General features: G+C 38.5%; 1 protein-coding gene across 22 annotated transcripts in view; it reads left to right on the plus strand.

The window, feature by feature from the left end:
* SOX6 (SRY-box transcription factor 6) overlaps positions 1-19,872 on the plus strand; it is a 620,530-nt gene that overhangs the window by 531,216 nt on the left and 69,442 nt on the right. For 17 of the 22 annotated variants that reach the window (XM_089915099.1, XM_089915100.1, XM_089915104.1 and 14 more), the window contains 2 exons: positions 930-1,155; positions 4,176-4,363. In XM_089915099.1, coding sequence (XP_089771225.1) covers positions 930-1,155; positions 4,176-4,363 — 414 coding nt within the window. The remainder of the gene's footprint in view (positions 1-929; positions 1,156-4,175; positions 4,364-19,872) is intronic. The other 5 variants (XM_089915108.1, XM_089915111.1, XM_089915109.1 and 2 more) reach the window with 1 other exon arrangement.

Below are 19,872 nucleotides of genomic sequence, written 5' to 3' on the forward strand. Positions count from 1 at the left end.
ACACAATAATGCAGATCTTAAAACTGAACATTTAAATGAATATGCTCATATTACAATTAAATTTCTAGAATGATGGAAGTGTTGTTAAGGGTGTTTTATGACAGGATAAATGAAACAAAATAAAGGTGAGGAGCTTAGCTTTCAAGCTCCTGCTAAAACCAGAGTTACAAACCAGGTATTTGAATACTGTGCTCAGTATAGAAAAACAGGCATCTTAAAATAGACATTCTGTAAATATATGTAGCAAAGAATATAAAGAGACATCACTTTAGACATGAAAAATAAATTGTATATAGCATGGTATGTAAAACATAATTATAATGTGTGCTTGCTCTTTGCAAAAATTAATTTTAAACATAAATAGAGGCCAGAATATAGACCATGAAGAGTGCCCACACCCAGGAAGCCACATAGAAGCCATGCTGTGGCATGCGGCTCCCTGGGCAAAGGCCCAGAAGAGCAGAGGAAGACTTTGTGTTTCCATTTTTAAAGTACTTGCTATTGTTTGATTTAAAATATATATTAAAAAATTAGTGGCAGAGCCTATTTATAGTTCCAGGAACTTTTCAGAGAGAATAACACAGAAGCACTACAGAGCTGCTGAAATTTTAAATAATTCTTTGTAAATGCCCTAGGTTAATTTAGATCCCTGAAAACACATTAGGAAATTAAGCTGTAATGTGAGCTAATTCAGTTTTTATTTGGCAAAAAGAATGATCCAACTACACAGTTAATGTAAATAGAAACATAACACAGGGAAATTAATGAGGTTTCCTTCTGATGAATCTTCAAGGAGGTAGATCATTAGCTTCTTTTGTTATTATTGCAGGAGAATGTGGCATTGTCTCTGAGGTATAAAATAACTGTGGCTTACTAAGTGATAATGTGCTTCATTTAAAAAAAAATAATTATTTATGGTAAACTTGTAGGATGAAGCAGCAGCACAGCCGCTGAATCTCTCATCCCGACCCAAGACAGCTGAGCCTGTAAAGTCTCCAACATCTCCCACCCAAAGCCTCTTTCCAGCCAGCAAAACCAGCCCTGTCAATCTGCCTAACAAAAGCAGCATCCCCAGCCCCATCGGAGGAAGCTTGGGAAGAGGATCCTCTTTAGGTAAATGGAAAGGTCAACACCAGGAAGAGACTTACGAATTAGGTAAAAGAAAGCAAAACATGTTTACTGATGACTGATTCTTGTTTCCAAAGTGTTCCTTAGTCCAAGAAAAAAAAAAGTGAAAGTAAATAAAGTAAAAGTAAAATCTTTTCTACTGAAACATAACCCGGTTGTAGTGTCTTGGGTGACTAGAACTTTTAGAAAAGGTTATAATATAAATCCTGCTGGGATGGGTTCTTCAGACGATGATGAGTTAGATCCAGCACTCACAGACTTAGAAATTTCTGTGTTTGGTCAGTGCTTTGCCGCTGAAGCAACTCTAGGCAGATTAAGAGTGAACATGAACCCTCCAAGGGCCTAAAGGAACCTGGCCTAAAAGCTGCCTGCCAAAAGTCCAAAATTTATTTGACATTTTATATTTTCTTTGTAAAATGTTTGTGAATTTTACATCTTATCCCATATCAGTTTTGCATTGAAGCAAATATGAATGACACGCTTGATTGCCATCATATGAAATAAAGTTAATGTCTAGTAAGATATGTCATAGTGATCCTCTGCCTCCTTACATTCTCTGATGTATTGCCGGGTATCTCTAGGGATATTCATACCCAGGTATGAGAAGTATAGAGAAAAAAATGGGATTTGGCATCAGGCAGACTTGTACTGAGAGAGAGCCTTTACTTACTAGCTATGTGACCCTGTGAAAATTATTTAATATTTTTGAACTCAGTTTCCTAATATCTGGAAGGGAAATATTATTACCTAGCTCATAGGTTGTTATGAGAATTAAAAGAGAAAAAAATATATAAAGTGCCTAACATGGTATCTGGCACCCAGAAGGCATGCAATTTAAAAAGACTGGACAACCGAATAGCAACACATTTACATATACATGTGGAATGAGACAGTAATTGGGAAAGCACGAAAGCATGTAGTAGCAGAGAGCCAAATAAATATGAACATTATTGTTACTATGCTCTATAAGTCTCTTAATTTTCAAATAAAGACACAAAATTTCAAAGGGATTAAGGACTAGAACTAGCATTTCTTCACCATATTACCTTCCTTGTGTTGTTGAATCCTATAGCCTGAATTGCTTCCTGTAATAAATAAAATAATGTGTAAGTGTAGCCATTTACAATTTTAAAAACCATTTTGCCTATCTTATCTCATTTAATTTTACACAATAATCGAATGAGTTAGGTAGTATATTATTATTACTCTCATTGTATAATAAACTGTGGTCTTACAGTTAAAATGACTTGCCCACAGCCATGTAGGTATTAATTAGCAGAGTCAAAACTGGAATCCAGGTCCTCTGACATATAACTCAGTGCTCTTTTTATAAACTCACAGTTGGAATATATGCTGAGCTATGCTGAATCTAAGCAAATCTTCTGATGATGAGATGGAAATCTTCCTCATTGAAACTGGGGACATTAGGATCCATACGGCAGCCTATTCTCTTTTTGAGTTAGGACGCCTCTTTCAGGGGCCCAGAGGGTTTCACTCCAAGTCAGTGGGGTTGCTGTGGGAAAGAGAAATGAATCATTTCCAGCATGTGAATATGATTGCTGAATTGTTGAAAGTCGTGAGATGAGGGGAGAAAAAAGCCAACATGAGGATAAATAATAGGCTTGGTCTTGAAATGGCCCTCCTATAATCCACTTCTGAATTTTGTTTGGAAAGCATTTGTCTTCTGTACTGAGCATTGTGAGGGCCAAAGACGACTGTTTCACAGGCCCTGCTCTTATGGAGTTTATACCTCAGCAGAGCGTATTCTTTAGATCGTGAGCTAGAAATGAGCTGAAGTAATAGCACTCTTGTCCAGACAATACTGGATAGAATTTTTTTTTTAATCAGAAAAGCTTCAGAGCAAAAGATATGGGTTTTCTATATCCTAAAAAGTGGCTGTTTAACTTTCTAGAACTTTTCCATAGATAGTGTTGGTGATATTTTCTAAACTCAAGTACATACACACATGCACTGCACACACATAGACGTGTGATGTGAGCTTGATTGTAGTCTGATTTCCTCTGTCCCTTCTGTCTCTGTGAGGTGTGTGCACACACACACAGATATATACACATACACACACACACATGCATGTGCTATGAAATGCTCATACCAGGATACATGCAAGCTGATCACATTAAACTTTATCACAGCAGCTGAAATCTATCAGCCAGCAAGCAGTTGCCTTCTTTTTGCCTAAAATTGGAAAGCCTCATCTAAAGTATTAATTTTAACCTACAGTAAAATGCAAGATATGGAGGAAAATTAATTTTGAATTTTGTCCTTCTGTGTTGCATGGAATATAAGGAAAGTAAATGTTTTCACTTTATTTGAAGCTGTATACTTATGTGAAATCCATTCCCACACATACAGCCTATCACGAAGACAGGGAACTGAGAACAGTGGGTGTTCCGGTTGGGGGTAGGAAATGGGTTGTCATTCTCTTAGTAAATAACGGAGGCAGCATGATGAGTAGAATGCTTCATTAACCAGCCAGTGATTGGGGAACAGAGAGTGCGGTATGTTCCTTCCCACCCCTTCTCTCCTGCAGTGGACATATGAACACACAGATACAGATATCTGCTAAAGGACACATGTAGCCTCACAGATTTTTTTTGGCTGGGCCAGAAACAACTTTGCTGTATTAGCACACCAGATATAATGGTCAGCCTGCACAGATGTCTCTGCACCCATCCCCACCCCTTTCTTCACCACTACTGCCCCACTAATTGTTAGATATAGCCAGAATATATATATATATATATATATATATATATATATATATATATATGAATCTAGGAACCTTCATCTGTGAGGAGCTGTGTTGACAGAACCCAGATAAACTGAAACGCTGGTCCTCCGAGGGCTAAAAAAACCCCAGCACAGCTCGTTACCCTGGATTTCTGTGCTGTATTGCAGTTTTCTTAATAGCAAATGTGTCTCTTCCTTCTTCGGAGAATGTGGTATTATACAGGGGAGTGGGTAGTAGCAGTATTTTTTAAGAGCCTAACCTTACAAGCCTCTAACAATGCATCCTGTATATGCAGATATCCTGTCCAGTCTCAACTCCCCTGCCCTGTTTGGGGATCAGGATACAGTGATGAAAGCTATTCAGGAGGCTCGGAAGATGCGCGAACAGATCCAGCGGGAGCAACAGCAGCAACAGCCGCATGGTGTTGATGGGAAACTGTCTACCATGAATAATATGGGGCTGAACAACTGCAGGAATGAAAAGGTAAAACTTACTTCCCTCCTTCTCTGGCTCTGCTAGACCCATTGACTCATTTTTATCTGGCTCTTTCCAGGCTCCCAAGCATCAAACTGCAGCCAAAGATTTGGGGTCCTAGCTTGAGGGCTTTCTTGCATCACACTTAATCATTAGTGCTGATTAACAAATACACCCCTTCCCACTTAGTGTGGGTCGCCTCCCAGGTACCCAACCAGGCACCCAACCTACCTGTCTGTTGGTGTTTACCTGTCCCATTCCAAAAGATTTAGAAATATCTTATAATAAAGGGGATGTATGAGGTTACAAGACTATCAGAATATTTAAAAAGGAAGAAGCATATATGCTCACAGTGAAGGCTAATACATGACCATGACTCATCATTCAATTTATTACTAAGCTTCCTATCTGCCTGGGCAAAACAGAAAACAAAGCAACTTACAAAATGCATTCATTTATTTTTTGATTCAACAAATTATTTATCGAGTGCTTATTCTGTAATAGACACTGTTCTAGGCACCGGAGATACAACAGTGAACAAATCAGACAAAAATCTCTGTTCTTATAGAGCTTACATTCTAATAGGGGAACACAGATGAGGAAAAAATAAACAGTTAAATACATAATGAGTAATGTCAATAACATCAGGAGGTGACTCAATGCCATGAGAAAAATGGAAGCAAGTTAAGGGAATAGGGAGTTACAGGATTGTTCTTTTAAATAGGTTGGTAGGGACTCTGCGGAAGTGTTACGAAGTAGAGAGATCTGAAGGAACCCCTGTGCAGGCCACATGAAGAGCATCCAGGCAGTGGGAACAATAAGCTTAGAAGCTCTTAGAGTGTAGGACCAGCAACAAGGAGGCCAGCGTGGCAAGAGCAGCTTGAGGGAAGGGAGAGCAGTGGGACGTGAAGTAAAGTGATAGCCTGGGGTAGAGTGTGCTAGACCTGTAGGCCTTGGAAAGGCTTTGTGTTTCACTCTGAGTCCTATGGGAATTCCTAGACTGGTTTTGTCCAGGGCATTGACATGAGCTGATTTACATATAAAAGGATCATTCTGCCTAATGTGCAAGAACAGACTGCAGGAGGTTAAGAATGGAAATAGGCAGACCAGTTGAGAGGCTATTGTCATACACTGGGTGAAAAATTCTGATTATTTGATGAATGAATGATCCTTGCCATTCCTTGGCTTGTCTCTGCATCACTCCAGTTTCTGCCTCCCTCTTCACATGGCTATCTTCCCTCTGTGTATGTCCCCCTGTCTCCAAATCTCCCTCTTCTTATAAGGACATCAGTCATTGGATTTAGGGTCCACCCTAATCCAGTGTGACCTTATTTTAACTTGGTTATATCTGCAAAGACCCCATTTCCTATAGATAAATAGACAGATTATATAAATATATAATATGTTAAATTAATCATTATTTGCCTCCTCCCTCCTCCACCTTGATTGATCTCTTGGCGGGAGGTTCACACCAGGTAAGAGAGAAACTGTCTGGGGGAATGGTGGGTCTTTTGGTGTTGGTTAAGCCATAAACTTTTATATATTGGAGACCTGCTATGCACATGCCAGTCACCGGATCTGCTCAATCCCTTAGGTGCCCCACTCCCCGTTAAGTGCTCCATCTTTGGCAGTGGGCTCACAGAGCAGAGCCCCTCTTTAAGAACTGCCTCAGTAGATGGTTACATATACAGTAAGGTTTCAGGACCACAAGAAAAGAAAAGCCTTGCCCCCAAACCTTTTCTACCACTCTGATACTAGAGATAAACACAGTCAATCTTTTGACCTAAGACACTATACTATACTCAGTGAGCACCATGAAATAGTAACATATTTAATCTTAATGTGAATAACTGTAAGATATTTTTTGGGGACCTAGATAGGTAAACACCTTTTGGCATAGGGATACTGGGTGGGAAATTGGGTTAAAAGCAAGAGAATGGGTACATGCACCAGAGACCATCTCCTACCTTATAGTTTTGTCAATGGTTAATCCTAAAATTAATATGAGAAGGATGTTAGTGATTTGTTTAACTGAGTCTTTTAAAATTTATGAGTTTTCAAATGACAGTAGTATATGCTCACTGAAAATTCTAATAATACAGACAGATACATGGTTAAAAGCTAATTACCCTCCTCTCCCCATTAACTATCATAATGATTCAGAAGTTTTCTTTGCATATGCAAGAAAGTATTAATGAGTTTAAAACTATATATTCTCACTTGGAATGGTAGGCACCGAGTTGTCACTTGCCAGCTGTGTGATATTTGGTAAGTTGAATAACTTCTCTGAATCTCAAGTTCTTCATCTGTAATGTGAGGGTAGTAGTCTGGGTTACAATGAAATAAGATATAAATGAATATACCTAGCAAAGCTCCTGGTACAGAGTAGGCACTTTCTTATGTTTCCCATAACTTGTAGACTAAACTATGGGTGATCTTTGAATATATAGAACAAATGTACTATTTTGTCACAGATATGAGCTCCTCACATAATAATGGAAGGGTCAGCAGAAGGAAACAGAGTTAGATTTTTCAGAAGTTGGCATATTGACCAACTCACATAGTTAAACTGCTTTCTAACTGAGTTGATGCACAAAACTATGGCAACTTCAGATTTATTAAATTAGATCACGGTTTCTTAGCCTCAGCATTATTGGCAGTTTTGGCTGGAGAATTCTTTGTCATGGGTGGCTAATCTGGCCTCTACTCGTTAGATGCCACTAGTAGCGCCACTCCTTTTGTGACAATCGAAAATGTCTCCAGACATTGCTAAATGTCCCCTATTGGGGGAGGGAGGACAAAATTACCCCTAGTTGAAAAACCACTGAGCTAAATAAATATATTTAGAATTAATACATTTCAGAAACTTTATTCCACAAAAAACCAAGTTATTTTATTTAAATAATCATACTTGTTTTTAAATTATGAAGAATCATTTACCTTTGATTAATGTTATGAATGAGATATTTCTTTGAAAAATGCATCTAGAAATTTTTGTTTGGAATATTAACATAGAGAATATTTAAAACAGAATGTGTATATGCCATTTAGCTTGGGGGGAAAATAAGAAATAAATTCCATATTGTTGCAGCAACTGTGCCTTTCAGTGAAGCTCCCCCGTCACATTAAGCAGGCTTAGACTAGCGGCATCCTGATAGGTTTGCACTAAACCTAGGAGTAAATTGATGCTGGACATCCCTTGCTTCCTGCAGTGACTCTCTTTGTCTGACACAGTGACCCTATATGGTTGAATTTATATCATTGGTTGAAGTTCAAGCTTAAGACTCTATTAACTTCAAATACTACAGGTTAATTTTAAGTATTTCTCATTGACTTTTTAAAATTCATATGGAGGAAAGAAGTCTGAGGCTCCAGAATAATAACACCTGAATTTGTGTTGGAAGCCATGAGAGAGAGATGAGAGATTAGGTTAAGGTTGAAAAATAATAATAATGAATCTAAACTTGTCCTAAAACATATCACACTGAATGTAATTGAGCTCCTGAAGATAAGTGGCAAAGTGGCTTCTACAGAATCAGAAAACCCTGGTTTCCCAGTTGAAGGGAGTTGTTGTCTCAGTAGATGACTTTATTGGGGTTGAATTTGGGGCACCGGAAAAGTCCATTATATTCAGGGATGTTGTGCTCACAAGCTCTCCTTTACATGATCTCCCTCCCAAATAATGTCGCTCTTTTGAATGTATATTTGTGGATGTGTGAGCTTTGTTTAGTTTCTAGACCCAGTATGTACCTATCCTTGTTTGCTAGGTTTGTTGCAGCCAGAAGAGTAAATTAAGAACAATGTTAAAGGGCTCCTGTGATAGTCGATTTGGCTCTCTTATAATCAAAATATCCATCTTAATTTTATGAGGTTTCAGAAGACACTACCTTTTCTTCTGAGAATCATATTTTCTTCTGAGATCAAAGAGGGTAAATATATAATGTGCAATAAGATTGGTAAAATGGATTGTGGCAAATTCAGTTTAACTGTCTTCAAAATTGCCCTCTTTGGAATTACCTCAGTTTCCTTAAATGTAAAGATCCATAAATTAGATTTCTGAATTTATTCTTGTAAACCATAATACAGTTTTAGAGATTTTTTCTCAGGTTTCTGTCATGACACCTTGTAATTTATAAAGCATAGCTCATCACGCTCATATTTGGACATCTTTTTACAAATGAGCATGTCACAGATTTGAGTTCCCTGAGAAGCAGACTGTGAGATGGAGATTAACGAGCAGGTTTATTGGGGGGGTGCTCTTTCTGATTGCCACCTGTAGAAGGGAAAGGATGAAAGCAGGACTGTGATGCAGTCTTAACCAAAGCCTTAGCCAACCTCATATGAAGCTTTGAGATGGCCATGGCCATGGCCATGCAGAATTGTCCCAAGTTGGATGGAGGGGGTGAACTTTTATACACTTGTATCAACCAGTCATTGGATGAGGGTTACCCTGGGAAGGGGACATAACCTTAGGTGATGTGACTCTCTTTAGTTGAGGCAGTGCCGAAGAGGGCCAAGAGCTGAGGGTGAGCAACAACGTTCCCTGCAGCTGAGGAAAAAATCAGTCCTGAAGGGGTATCTGGGCAATGCATCACAATGTCCATTGTAGAGTTGTTTTTGTGACATTTACTAACATTAGATGTATATAAAACATGCTTTGTATGTTTCATAACTGAGGGGAAACATTTACTACACAGGCATAGGGGTGCTTATGTCATTATGACACATACAGAATCACATATATGTCCCTATGAATACATGTTTACCCATGGCGTATTTCACTTTATTGGGTAAACCCCTATTTTGACACTTTAAATGAAACATTGTTGACTTGATCAGCCAGAACGGCACCAATGGAGTTGTTCTGGTTGGCTGTGTCACCGGATATTTAGGGTCTGTTAAATATATAGATTGTAGGGACAATAGACTGTAACGGCGCCTTAGGAACTGTTATGCTCCATCATTTCAACACAGCTGCTGTGCATGGATCATGAGTGTCTTGCCAGCCGAAGTCTAAGGTACTTCCCTGGGTTTTAGCTTTCCACAGCAAGAACACCAACCACCTCCCATAGTAGCAGGGCAATTAGATCATATTATAGGCTAATTGCTTACCAAATTTTGTTGTTTGACATCTCTAAGACAGAATTTCAGTCAGAACAATACACTGCAGAATTTTAGATAGGCAGCTTCCAAATGTCCTTAGAGCTAAGCTAAGCGCATCTGGCTAGAAGAGAGGCAAGGCAGGGTGGGCCTTCTTAGTGTTAAAGTGCGTTTTGTAACTTTTCTGACTTCCTTGATATTTGAATGCTGACTCGGTGATTGGTTAGAGCACTTTCCTGCATAGGTATTTTGTAACTTAGGTATCTGGTTATTTTGGTCATCTTAATAACCTTGAGGAGCCAGAAAACTGATTACCTACTGATCAGAGTTGCTCATAAATAGGCCGATTACACATTATATATGTGGCCTGAGCTGCTGTTCCTTTCATCTTGTGCGAATCTCTTAAGAAAAATTCTTGACCTTATCGGATGTCAAAATGAGCTACCATGAACACTATTATCACACTCTATCTGCCTCTGAAGTATATTTGTGGGATTAAAACTGTAGAGTGAAAGAACTGGAGGGGATATAACATTTGACCTGGTCCAATAGCTTCAATTCACAGACAGGAAAACTGAGACCTAAAGAAAGAAAATGACTTACCCATGTTCACATAATGGATTCATGTCAGAGCAGGAATTAAATCTCAGCTTTCCTAATGCTTAATCAATGATATTTCTATTTATAGAACAGTATTAAATTCATTTACTAATTTTCTATGAGATCTTTAAGCTTATTACATACAGAAGTACTTTTTACATTTGCAATCCAAAACCTTTGATGGAATAAGACAGGGTAAAAATAAACAGAAACAGTGAAGCAGAAAAGCAGTGAGACCCCTGCTTCCTGTATACTTTTCACCTTATGTCTGGGTAGGGCATTCTTCCCTACCATGATGTCCATTGGTTGTGGCTCTGGAAAGATATCAGTCAGAAAACAGAAGATCAAATGATGCTAGTACAGACAAAGAGACAGAAGAGGTGGCTAGACCAGGAGCAGTAATAGAATTAGAGGCCACATGGTGTATTGGAAAGAGCATGGGTTTGGGAGTTGGTTAATCCTGTGTCTCAGTTTCTAGGATTAATCTTGGAAGCAGCCTGTCCTGTTTTCTAACAGTGTTATTTAAATAAGTTACTTAACCTCTGTGAGTCTCAATGAACATACCTATAAAATGGAGATAATTATCCTTTCCTTGAAGGATCATTTTGAGGGAAAACATATGTAGAGCACATATCTGGCACAGGAGGTGCTCCGTTAATATTAGGTCCTTTTCCACTTTAGAACCTCAGACAGGTGGTCAAACCTGTTGTTAACTTTATTAAATTTTCACTCTTTGACACTCTCCAAAGGTGAATGGATTAACCTACTGCTCCTTGGAGCCAAAATGTCTTAAGATAGAGTAGAAGGTTAGTTAGAAGCTAACAGGCACCTTCTTACAAACTCAAGATATGCATTGTTCTTTTTCACTCTTAAAGTAACTGGTATACCCTAGTTACTTGCTAGGATCTGCTCATAGCCAACATGATAATGTTCAGATTTTATAATATTAGTGTGCTAGGGAGCTTTTGCTCCTACTAATTTAATATATACTTTAATATGTTTCCAGAAAAATCAGAATTTCAATCTATGACTTTTGAGAATACTTAACCTGATCCTTGATAACTATATGCATTTCTCATGCCAAAATTATATTTTTTCAATCAAGTAAATAGGAAAATAATAATCCGGTCACTAAGGCACATTGTAAACTTGTTCCTGTTTGTTCAAGAAAGCAGTTGTTCATTTTTTACAAGTGTAGATTCTTGCTTCTCACCCATACTTTGCAAAAACATCAGAATAGTACATCAGTATTACACTGATGTAATACTGCCCCCTTTTATTGGAAATGAAAAACATACTAGACGTCTTCTGCTTCACATTGTCAGTTGCCACAGCTCCTTGTTACTTATACAATTGATTCAGATATTCATTGTTGCATGACAGGATAAGTTCAGACAGAAGATCAATATAGCTGTACAACAATAAGTGAAAGGGGATTGTGAGCAAATTATTTAGCACAGTGTGTTTGGAATAAATGAGTTTCTTATATAGCACACAAACTAGTGAGGTTATTTACTCCAAAGGAGTACATAGTATTGATTAATCAGGACGGTAATTTTTGTGAGCAGTTAACTAACATGTTCAGTTGTGCTTTTCTGTATGTCAGCTTATTCCCAAGATATTGACAGCTTGTACTATGAGCAGTTTGGGCATATTAGAGATTTTACAGTAAGGGGACAAATTCTAATTATAGCATCCTCTTTTGCAAAGCAGAGCAATAGTTGGGGTTTTTTTGTTTTTTTTTTGCGGTACGCGGGCCTCTCACTGATGTGGCCTCTCCCGTTGCGGAGCACAGGCTCCGCACGCGCAGGCTCAGCGGCCATGGCTCACGGGCCCAGCCGCTCTGCGGCATGTGGGATCTTCCCGGACCGGGGCACGAACCCGTGTCCCCTGCATCGGCAGGCGGACTTTCAACCACTGCGCCACCAGGGAAGCCCAATAGTTGGGTTTTTAAAAAATTTATTCAGTTAATTTATTTATTTTTGGCTGCGTAGGGTCTTCATTGCTGCACGCGGGCTTTCTCTAGTTGCGGTGAGCGGGGGCTGCTCTTTGTTGTGGTGCGTGGGCTTCTCACTGTGGTGGCTTCTCTTGTTGTGGATCATGGGCTCTAGGCGCGCGTGCTTCAGTAGTTGTGGTGCACGGGCTCTAGAGCGGAGGCTCAGTAGTTGTGGCGCATGGGCTTAGTTGCTCTGTGGAATGTGGGATCCTCCTGGACCAGGGCTTGAACCTGTGTCCCCTGCATTGGCAGGCAGATTCTTATCCACTGTGCCACCAGGCAAGTCCCAATAGTTGGTTTTTAAAAAAAAGTTTATGTAGTACTTTTCACATCCTGACAAGAAACATTTTTATAGTGCTTCTATGGTTCAAAAATATTATCACAGGGGCTTCCCTGGTGGCGCAGTGGTTGAGAGTCTGCCTGCCAATGCAGGGGACGCGGGTTCGTGCCCCGGCCCGGGAAGGTCCCACATGCCGCGGAGCGGCTGGGCCTGTGAGCCATGGCCGCTGAGCCTGTGCGTCTGGAGCCTGTGCTCCGCAACGGGAGAGGCCACAACAGTAAGAGGCCCACGTACTGCAAAAAAAAAAATTATCACATATGTTATCTCTCTTGAACCTTTCCAAATTCAGGGATATAGATAATATTGTCCTTGTTTTGCAGATTAGGGACCTAACACCAGCTCTAGATCACTTTGCTCCATCATTACCTCTCTATCGTCTCATTTGTTCCCTACATCTCTGTGAGATTGACAGGGCAATTTTAGCTAAAATCTAAAACAAGACATACATCTGAGTTTCAAACATCAATTTCAATGAAGTGAATGCTAAAATCACGAGATAAAGAAGTCTACCTAGATATATATGCTTCATGTGTATTTCTTGTAAAGGAGTAACTAACTATATGTATACTTGTGATAGTGTTTTTCTAAAACAGCATACAAAGGTCAAAAATGCTGTAAATTAGAAAAAAAATGTAAGTTTTATTAGTGTTAGACTTTACATTTGAACCAATAACATTGAACAACTAAACAGTGCTGTATGTAGACTCCTGGCTATCATTAAGTTCAATGTTATTGTTAAGTTCCTTTTATTTTTGTTGTCAGGGTTATTTGATTGGTTGCCTAGCTACTAGTTTAAGACCCAATTCATAAAAAACAACAACAAACTTGTTTGGCTCTTCTCTTCTCCGCAGGTTAAATGGAATGAATGGTGAGAATTTATCTCAGTTTAAAAGGTTCAAGATACTTCCTAGGGTTGGGGTGGGGGGAGGAGTAAATATAAGACTTTTAGTTTTGTTTACAACAAATGTTTTAAATCAAAAGGCCATGTCCAATAAAGACGTAGACGTTGAGAATGGACTTGAGGACACAGGGAGGGGAAGGGGTAAGATGGGACAAAGTGAGAGAGTGGCATGGACATACATACACTACCAAATGTAAAACAGATAGCTAGTGGGAAGCAGCTGCATATCCCAGGGAGATCAGCTCCGTGCTTTGTGACCACCTAGAGGGGTGGGATAGGGAGGGTGGGAGGGAGATGCAAGAGGGAGGGGATTTGGGGATATATGTATATATATAGCTGATTCACTTTGTGATACAGCAGAAACTAACACACCATTGTAAAGCAAGATTTTTTAAAAAACGGCCATGTCCAGTTAAAGGATCTCCCAGTGAAAGGGTTAAAATTTGACACATCACAGTTAATAATTTTGTGTAAAGAGTTGTTGGTTTGGGTATGTATGGAGCACATTTATTAATAATAAGAATGTTATAGCCCTAACCTCCCACTATGGCAAGTACTTTCTAATCCTTAATCCTTCTAGATCGAATCTCTTAGTCCTTCTAGATCAGCTATTTTCAACTTTTTTTTTTTTTTTTTTTTTGTGGTACGCAGGCCTCTAACTGTTGTGGCCTCTCCCGTTGGCGGAGCACAGGCTCCGGACGCGCAGGCTCAGCGGCCATGGCTCACGGGCCCAGCTGCTCCGCGGCATGTGGGACCTTCCCGGACCGGCGCACAAACCCGTGTCCCCTGCATCGGCAGGTGGACTCTCAACCACTGCGCCACCAGGGAAGCCCCTATTTTCAACTTTTTTGATTCCAGGGCCCCTTTACACACACACACACATTTATATATATATAAATGTTTATAATATATAATATTAAAACTTAAAAATTATTTATTCATTTAAAAATCATAATAAAACCATTAGATGTTAATATAAATAACATTTTTAAGTATTAAGTATATTTTTCAAAATAACAAAATAGTAAGAAGAATGGCTTTGTTTTAGCTTTTTGCAAATCTCTCTAATGTCTGGCTTAGTAGTAGATAAGCTTGATTCTTATTTCTGCTTCTGAATCAGTCTGTTGCTTTATCTCAAAGCCATGTAACTTTCTTTCTCCTTCCTTTCTTTCTTTCTTTCAACATCTTTATTGGAGTATAATTGCTTTACAGTGGTGTGTTAGTTTCTACTTTACAACAAAGTGAATCAGCTATACATATACATATATCCCCATATCTCCTCCCTCTAGGTGGTCATAAAGCATGGAGCTGATCTCCCTGGGCTATGCAGCTGCTTCCCACTAGCTATCTATTTTACATTTGGTAGTATATATAAGTCCATGCCACTCTCTCACTTCGTCCCAGCTTACCCTTCCCTCTCCCCGTGTCCTCAAGTCTCTTCTCTACGTCTGTGTCTTTATTCCTGTCCTGCCCCTAGGTTCTTCAGAACGACTTTACTTTTTTTTTTTTTTAGATTCCATATGTATGTTTTAGCATACAGTATTTGTTTTTCTCTTTCTGACTTACTTCACTCTGTATGACAGACTCTAGGTACATCCACCTCACTACAAATAACTCAATTTCGTTTCTTTTTTATGGCTGAGTAATATTCCATTGTATACATGTGCCACATCTTCTTTATCCATTCATCTATCAGTGGACACTCAGGTTGCTTCCATGTCCTGGCTATTGTAAATAGAGCTGCAATGAACTTGTGGTACATGACTCTTTTTGAATTATAGTTTTCTCAGGCTATATGCCCAGTAGTGGGATTGCTGGGTCGTATGGCAGTTCTATTTTTAGTTTTTTAAGGAACCTCCATTTTGTTCTCTATAGTGGCTGTATCTATTTACATTCCCACCAATAGTGCAAGAGTGTTCCCTTTTCTCCACACCCTCTCCAGCATTGTTTATGGATATTTTGATTATGGCCATTCTGACTGGTGTGAGGTGATACCTCATTGTAGTTTTGATTTGCATTTCTCTAATGATTAGTGATGTTGCACATCCTTTCATATGTTTGTTGGCAATCTGTATATCTTTTTGGAGAAATGTCTGTTTAGGTCTTTGGCCCATTTTTGGATTGGGTTGTTTGTTTTTTTGATACTGAGCTGCATGAGCTGCTTGTAAATTTTGGAGATTAATCCTTTGTCTGTTGCTTCATTTGCAAATATTTTCTCCCATTCAGAGGGTTGTCTTTTCATCTTGTTTATGGTTTCCTTTGATATGCAAAAGATTTTAAGTTTCATTAGGTCCCATTTGTTTATTTTTGTTTTTATTTCCATTTCTCTAGGAGGGGGGTCAAAAACGATCTTACTGTGATTTATGTCATAGAGTGTTCTGCCTATGTTTTCCTCTAAGAGTTTTACAGTGTCTGACCTTACATTTAGATCTTTAATCCATTTTGATTTTATTTTTGTGTATGGTGTTAGGGAGTGTTCTAATTTCATTCTTTTACATGTAGCTGTCCAGTTTTCCCAGCACCAGTTTTTGAAGAAGCTGTCTTTTCTCCGTTGTATATTCTTGCCTCCTTTTTCAAATATAAGGTGACCATATGTGTGTGAGTTTATCTCTGGGCTTTCTATCCTGTTCCATTGATCTATATTTCTGTTTTTGTGCCAGTACCATACTGTCTTGGTTACTGTAGCTTTGTAGTATAGTCTGAAGTCTGGGAGCCTGATTCCTCCAGCTCTGTTTTCCGTTCTCAAGATTGCTTTGGCTATTCGGGGTCTTTTGTGTTTCCATTCAAATTGTGAATTTTTTTGTTGTAGTTCTGTGAAAAATGCCAGTGGTAGTTTGATAGGGACTGCATTGAATCTGTAGATGGCTTCGGGTAGTATAGTCATTTTCACAATGTTGATTCTTCCAATCCAGAAACATGGTATATCTCTCTGTATCATCTTTAATTTCTTTCATCAGTGTCTTATAGTTTTCTGCATACAGGTCTTTTGTCTCCTTATGTAGGTTTATTCCTAGGTATTTTATTCTTTTTGTTGCAATGATAAATGGGAGTGTTTCCTTAATTTCTCTTTCAGATTTTCATCATTAGTGTATAGGAATGCAAGAGATTTCTAAGCATTAATTTTGTATCCTGCTACTTTACCAAATTCACTGATTAGCTCTTGTAGTTTTCTGGTAGCATCTTTAGGATTCTCTATGTATAGTATCATGTCATCTGCAAACAGTGACAGCTTTACTTCTTCTTTTCCGATTTGGATTCCTTTTATTTCTTTTTCTTCTCTGATTGCTGTGGCTAAAACTTCCAAAACTATGTTGAATAATAGTGGTGAGAGTGGACAACCTTGTCTTGTTCCTGATCTTAGAGGAAATGGTTTCTGTTTTTCACCATTAAGAACGATGCTGACTGTGGGTTTATCATATATGGCCTTTATTATGTTGAGGTAATTTCCCTCTATGCCTACTTTCTGGAGGGTTTTTATCATAAATGGTTGTTGAATTTTGTCAAAAGCTTTTTCTGCATCTATTGAGATGATCGTATGGTTTTTCTCCTTCAGTTTGTTAATGTGGTTTATCACGTTGATTGATTTGGGTATATTGAAGAATCCTTGCATTCCTGGGATAAACTCCACTTGATCATAGTGTATGATCCTTTTAATGTGCTGTTGGATTCTGTTTGCTAGTATTTTGTTGAGGATTTTTGCATCTGTGTTCATTGGTGATATTGGTCTGTAGTTTTCTTTCTTTGTGACATCTTTGTCTGGTTTTGGTCTCAGGGTGATGGTGGCCTCGTAGAATGAGTTTGGGAGTGTTCCTCCATCTGCTATATTTTGGAAGAGTTTGAGAAGGATAGGTGTTAGCTCTTCTCTAAATGTTTGATAGAATTCACCTGTGAAGCCAACTGGTCCTGGGCTTTTGTTTGTTGGAAGATTTTTAATCACAGTCTCAATTTCAGTGCTTGTGATTGGTCTGTTTATATTTTCTAAATCTTCTGGCTTCAATCTTGGAATGTTGTGCTCGTCTAAGAATTTGTCCATTTCTTCCAGGTTGTCCATTTTATTGGCATATAGTTGCTTGTAGTAATCTCTCATGATCCTTTGTATTTCTGCAGTGTCAGTTGTTACTTCTCCTTTTTCATTTCTAATTCTGTTGATTTGAGTCTTCTCCCATTTTTTCTTGGTGAGTCTGGGTAATGGTTTAACAATTTTTTTTATCTTCTCAAAGAGCCCGCTTTTAGTTTTATTGATCTTTGCTATTGTTTCCTTCATTTCTTTTTCATTTATTTCTGATCTGATCTTTATGATTTCTTTCCTTCTGCCAACTTTGGGGTTTTCTTGTTCTTTTTCTCTAATTGCTTTAGGTGTAAGGTTAGGTTGTTTATTTGAGATGTTTCTTGTTTCTTGAGGTAGGATTGTATTGCTATAAACTTCCCTCTTAGAACTGGTTTTTCTGCATCCCATAGATTTTGGGTTGTCATGTTTTGATTGTCATTTTTTTCTAGGTATTGTTTGATTTCCTCTTTGATTTCTTCAGTGATCTCTTGGTTATTAAGTAGTGTATTGTTTAGCCTCCATGTGTTTGTATTTTTTACAGTTTTTTTCCTGTAATTGATATCTAGTCTCATAGCATTGTGGTTGGCAAAGATACTTGATACAATTTCAATTTTCTGAAATTTACCAAGGCTTGATTTGTGACCCAGGATATGATGTATCCTGGAGAATGTTCCATGAGCACTTGAGAAGAGAGTGTATTCTGTTGTTTTTGAATGGAATGTCCTATAAATATAAATTAAGTCCATCTTGTTTAATGTGTCATTTAAAGCTTGTGTTTCCTTACTTATTTTCATTTTGGATGATCTGTTGATTGGTGAAAGTGGGGTGTTAAAGTTCCTACTATGATTGTGTTACTGTCGATTTCCCCTTTTATGGCTGTTAGCATTTGGCTTATGTATTGAGGTACTCCTATGTTGGGTGCATAAATATTTACAATTGTTATATCTTCTTCTTGGACTGATCCCTTGATCATTATGTAGCATCCTTCTTTGTCTCTTGTAATAGTCTTTTTTTAAAGTCTATTTTGTCTGATATGAGAATTGCCACTCCAGCTTTCTTTTGATTTCCATTTGCATGGAATACCTTTTTCCATCCCCTCACCTTCAGTCTGTGTGTGTCCCTAGGTCTGAAGTGGGTCTCTTGTAGACAGCATATATACAGGTCTTGTTTTTGTAGCCATTCAGCCAGTCTGTGTCTTTTGGTTGGAGCGTTTAATCCATTTACATTTAAGGTAATTATTGATATGTATGTTCCTATTACCATGTTCTTAATTGTTTTGGGTTTGTTATTGTAGGTCTTTTCCTTCTCTTGTGTTTCCTGCCTAGAGAAGTTCCTTTAGCATTTGTTGTAAAGCTGGTTTGGGGTTTCCCTGGTGGTGCAGTGGTTGAGAGTCCGCCTGCCGATGCAGGGGACATGCATTTGTGCCCCGGTCTGGGAAGATCCCACATGCCGCGGAGCAGCTGGGCCCGTGAGCCATGGCCACTGAGCCTGCACGTCCGGAGCCTGTGCTCCTCAATGGGAGAGGCCACAACAGTGAGAGGCCCGCATACTGCAAAAAATAATAATAATAAATAAAGCTGGTTTGGTGGTGCCGAATTCTCTTAGCTTTTGCTTGTCTGTAAAGGTTTTAATTTCTCTGTTGAATCTGAATGAAATCCTTGCTGGGTAGAGTAATCTTGGTTGTATGTTTTTCCCTTTCATGTCTTTAAATATGTCTTGCCACTCCCTTCTGGCTTGAAGAGTTTCTGCTGAAAGATCAGCTGGTAACCTTGTGGGGATTCCCTTATATGTTTTTTTTTATTTTTCCCTTGCTGCTTTTTATATTTCTTTGTGTTTAATTTTTGAAAGTTTGATTAATATGTGCCTTGGTGTGTTTCTCCTTTGATTTATCCTGTATGGGACTCTCTGTGCTTCCTGGACTTGATTGACTATTTCCTCTCCTATATTAGGGAAGTTTTCAACTATAATCTCTTCATATATTTTCAAATATTTTCTCAGTTTCTGTTTTTTTTTCTCTTTTTCTTCTGGGACCCCTATAATTTGAACGTTGGTGCATTTAATTTTGTCCCAGAGGTCTCTGAGACTCTCCTCAATTCTTTTCATTTTTTTTTCTTTATTCTGCTCTACGGTAGTTATTTCCACTATCTTGACTTCCAGGTCACTTATCCGTTCTTCTGCCTCAGTTATTCTGCTATTGATTCCTTCTGGGGAATTTTAAATTTCATTTATTGTGTTGTTCATCATTGTTTGTTTGCTCTTTAGTTCTTCTAGTTCCTTGTTAAATGTTCCTTGTATTTTGTCCATTCTGTTTACAAGATTTTGGATCATCTTTACTATCATTACTCTGAATTATTTTTCAGATAGATTGCCTATTTCCTCTTCATTTTTTGGTCTGATGGGTTTTTACCTTCCCCCTTCATCTGCTGTGTTTCTCTGTCTTCTCATTTTGCTTAACTTACTGTGTTTGGGGTCTCCTTTTTGCAGGCTGCAGGTTTGTAGTTCCCATTGTTTTTGTGTCTGCCCCCAGTAGCTA

Source organism: Delphinapterus leucas, chromosome 7, assembly GCF_059928025.1.
Source record: "Delphinapterus leucas isolate spDelLeu-1000000601 "Yukka" chromosome 7, BTC_Dleu_Yukka2, whole genome shotgun sequence".
NCBI lineage: Eukaryota > Metazoa > Chordata > Mammalia > Artiodactyla > Monodontidae > Delphinapterus > Delphinapterus leucas.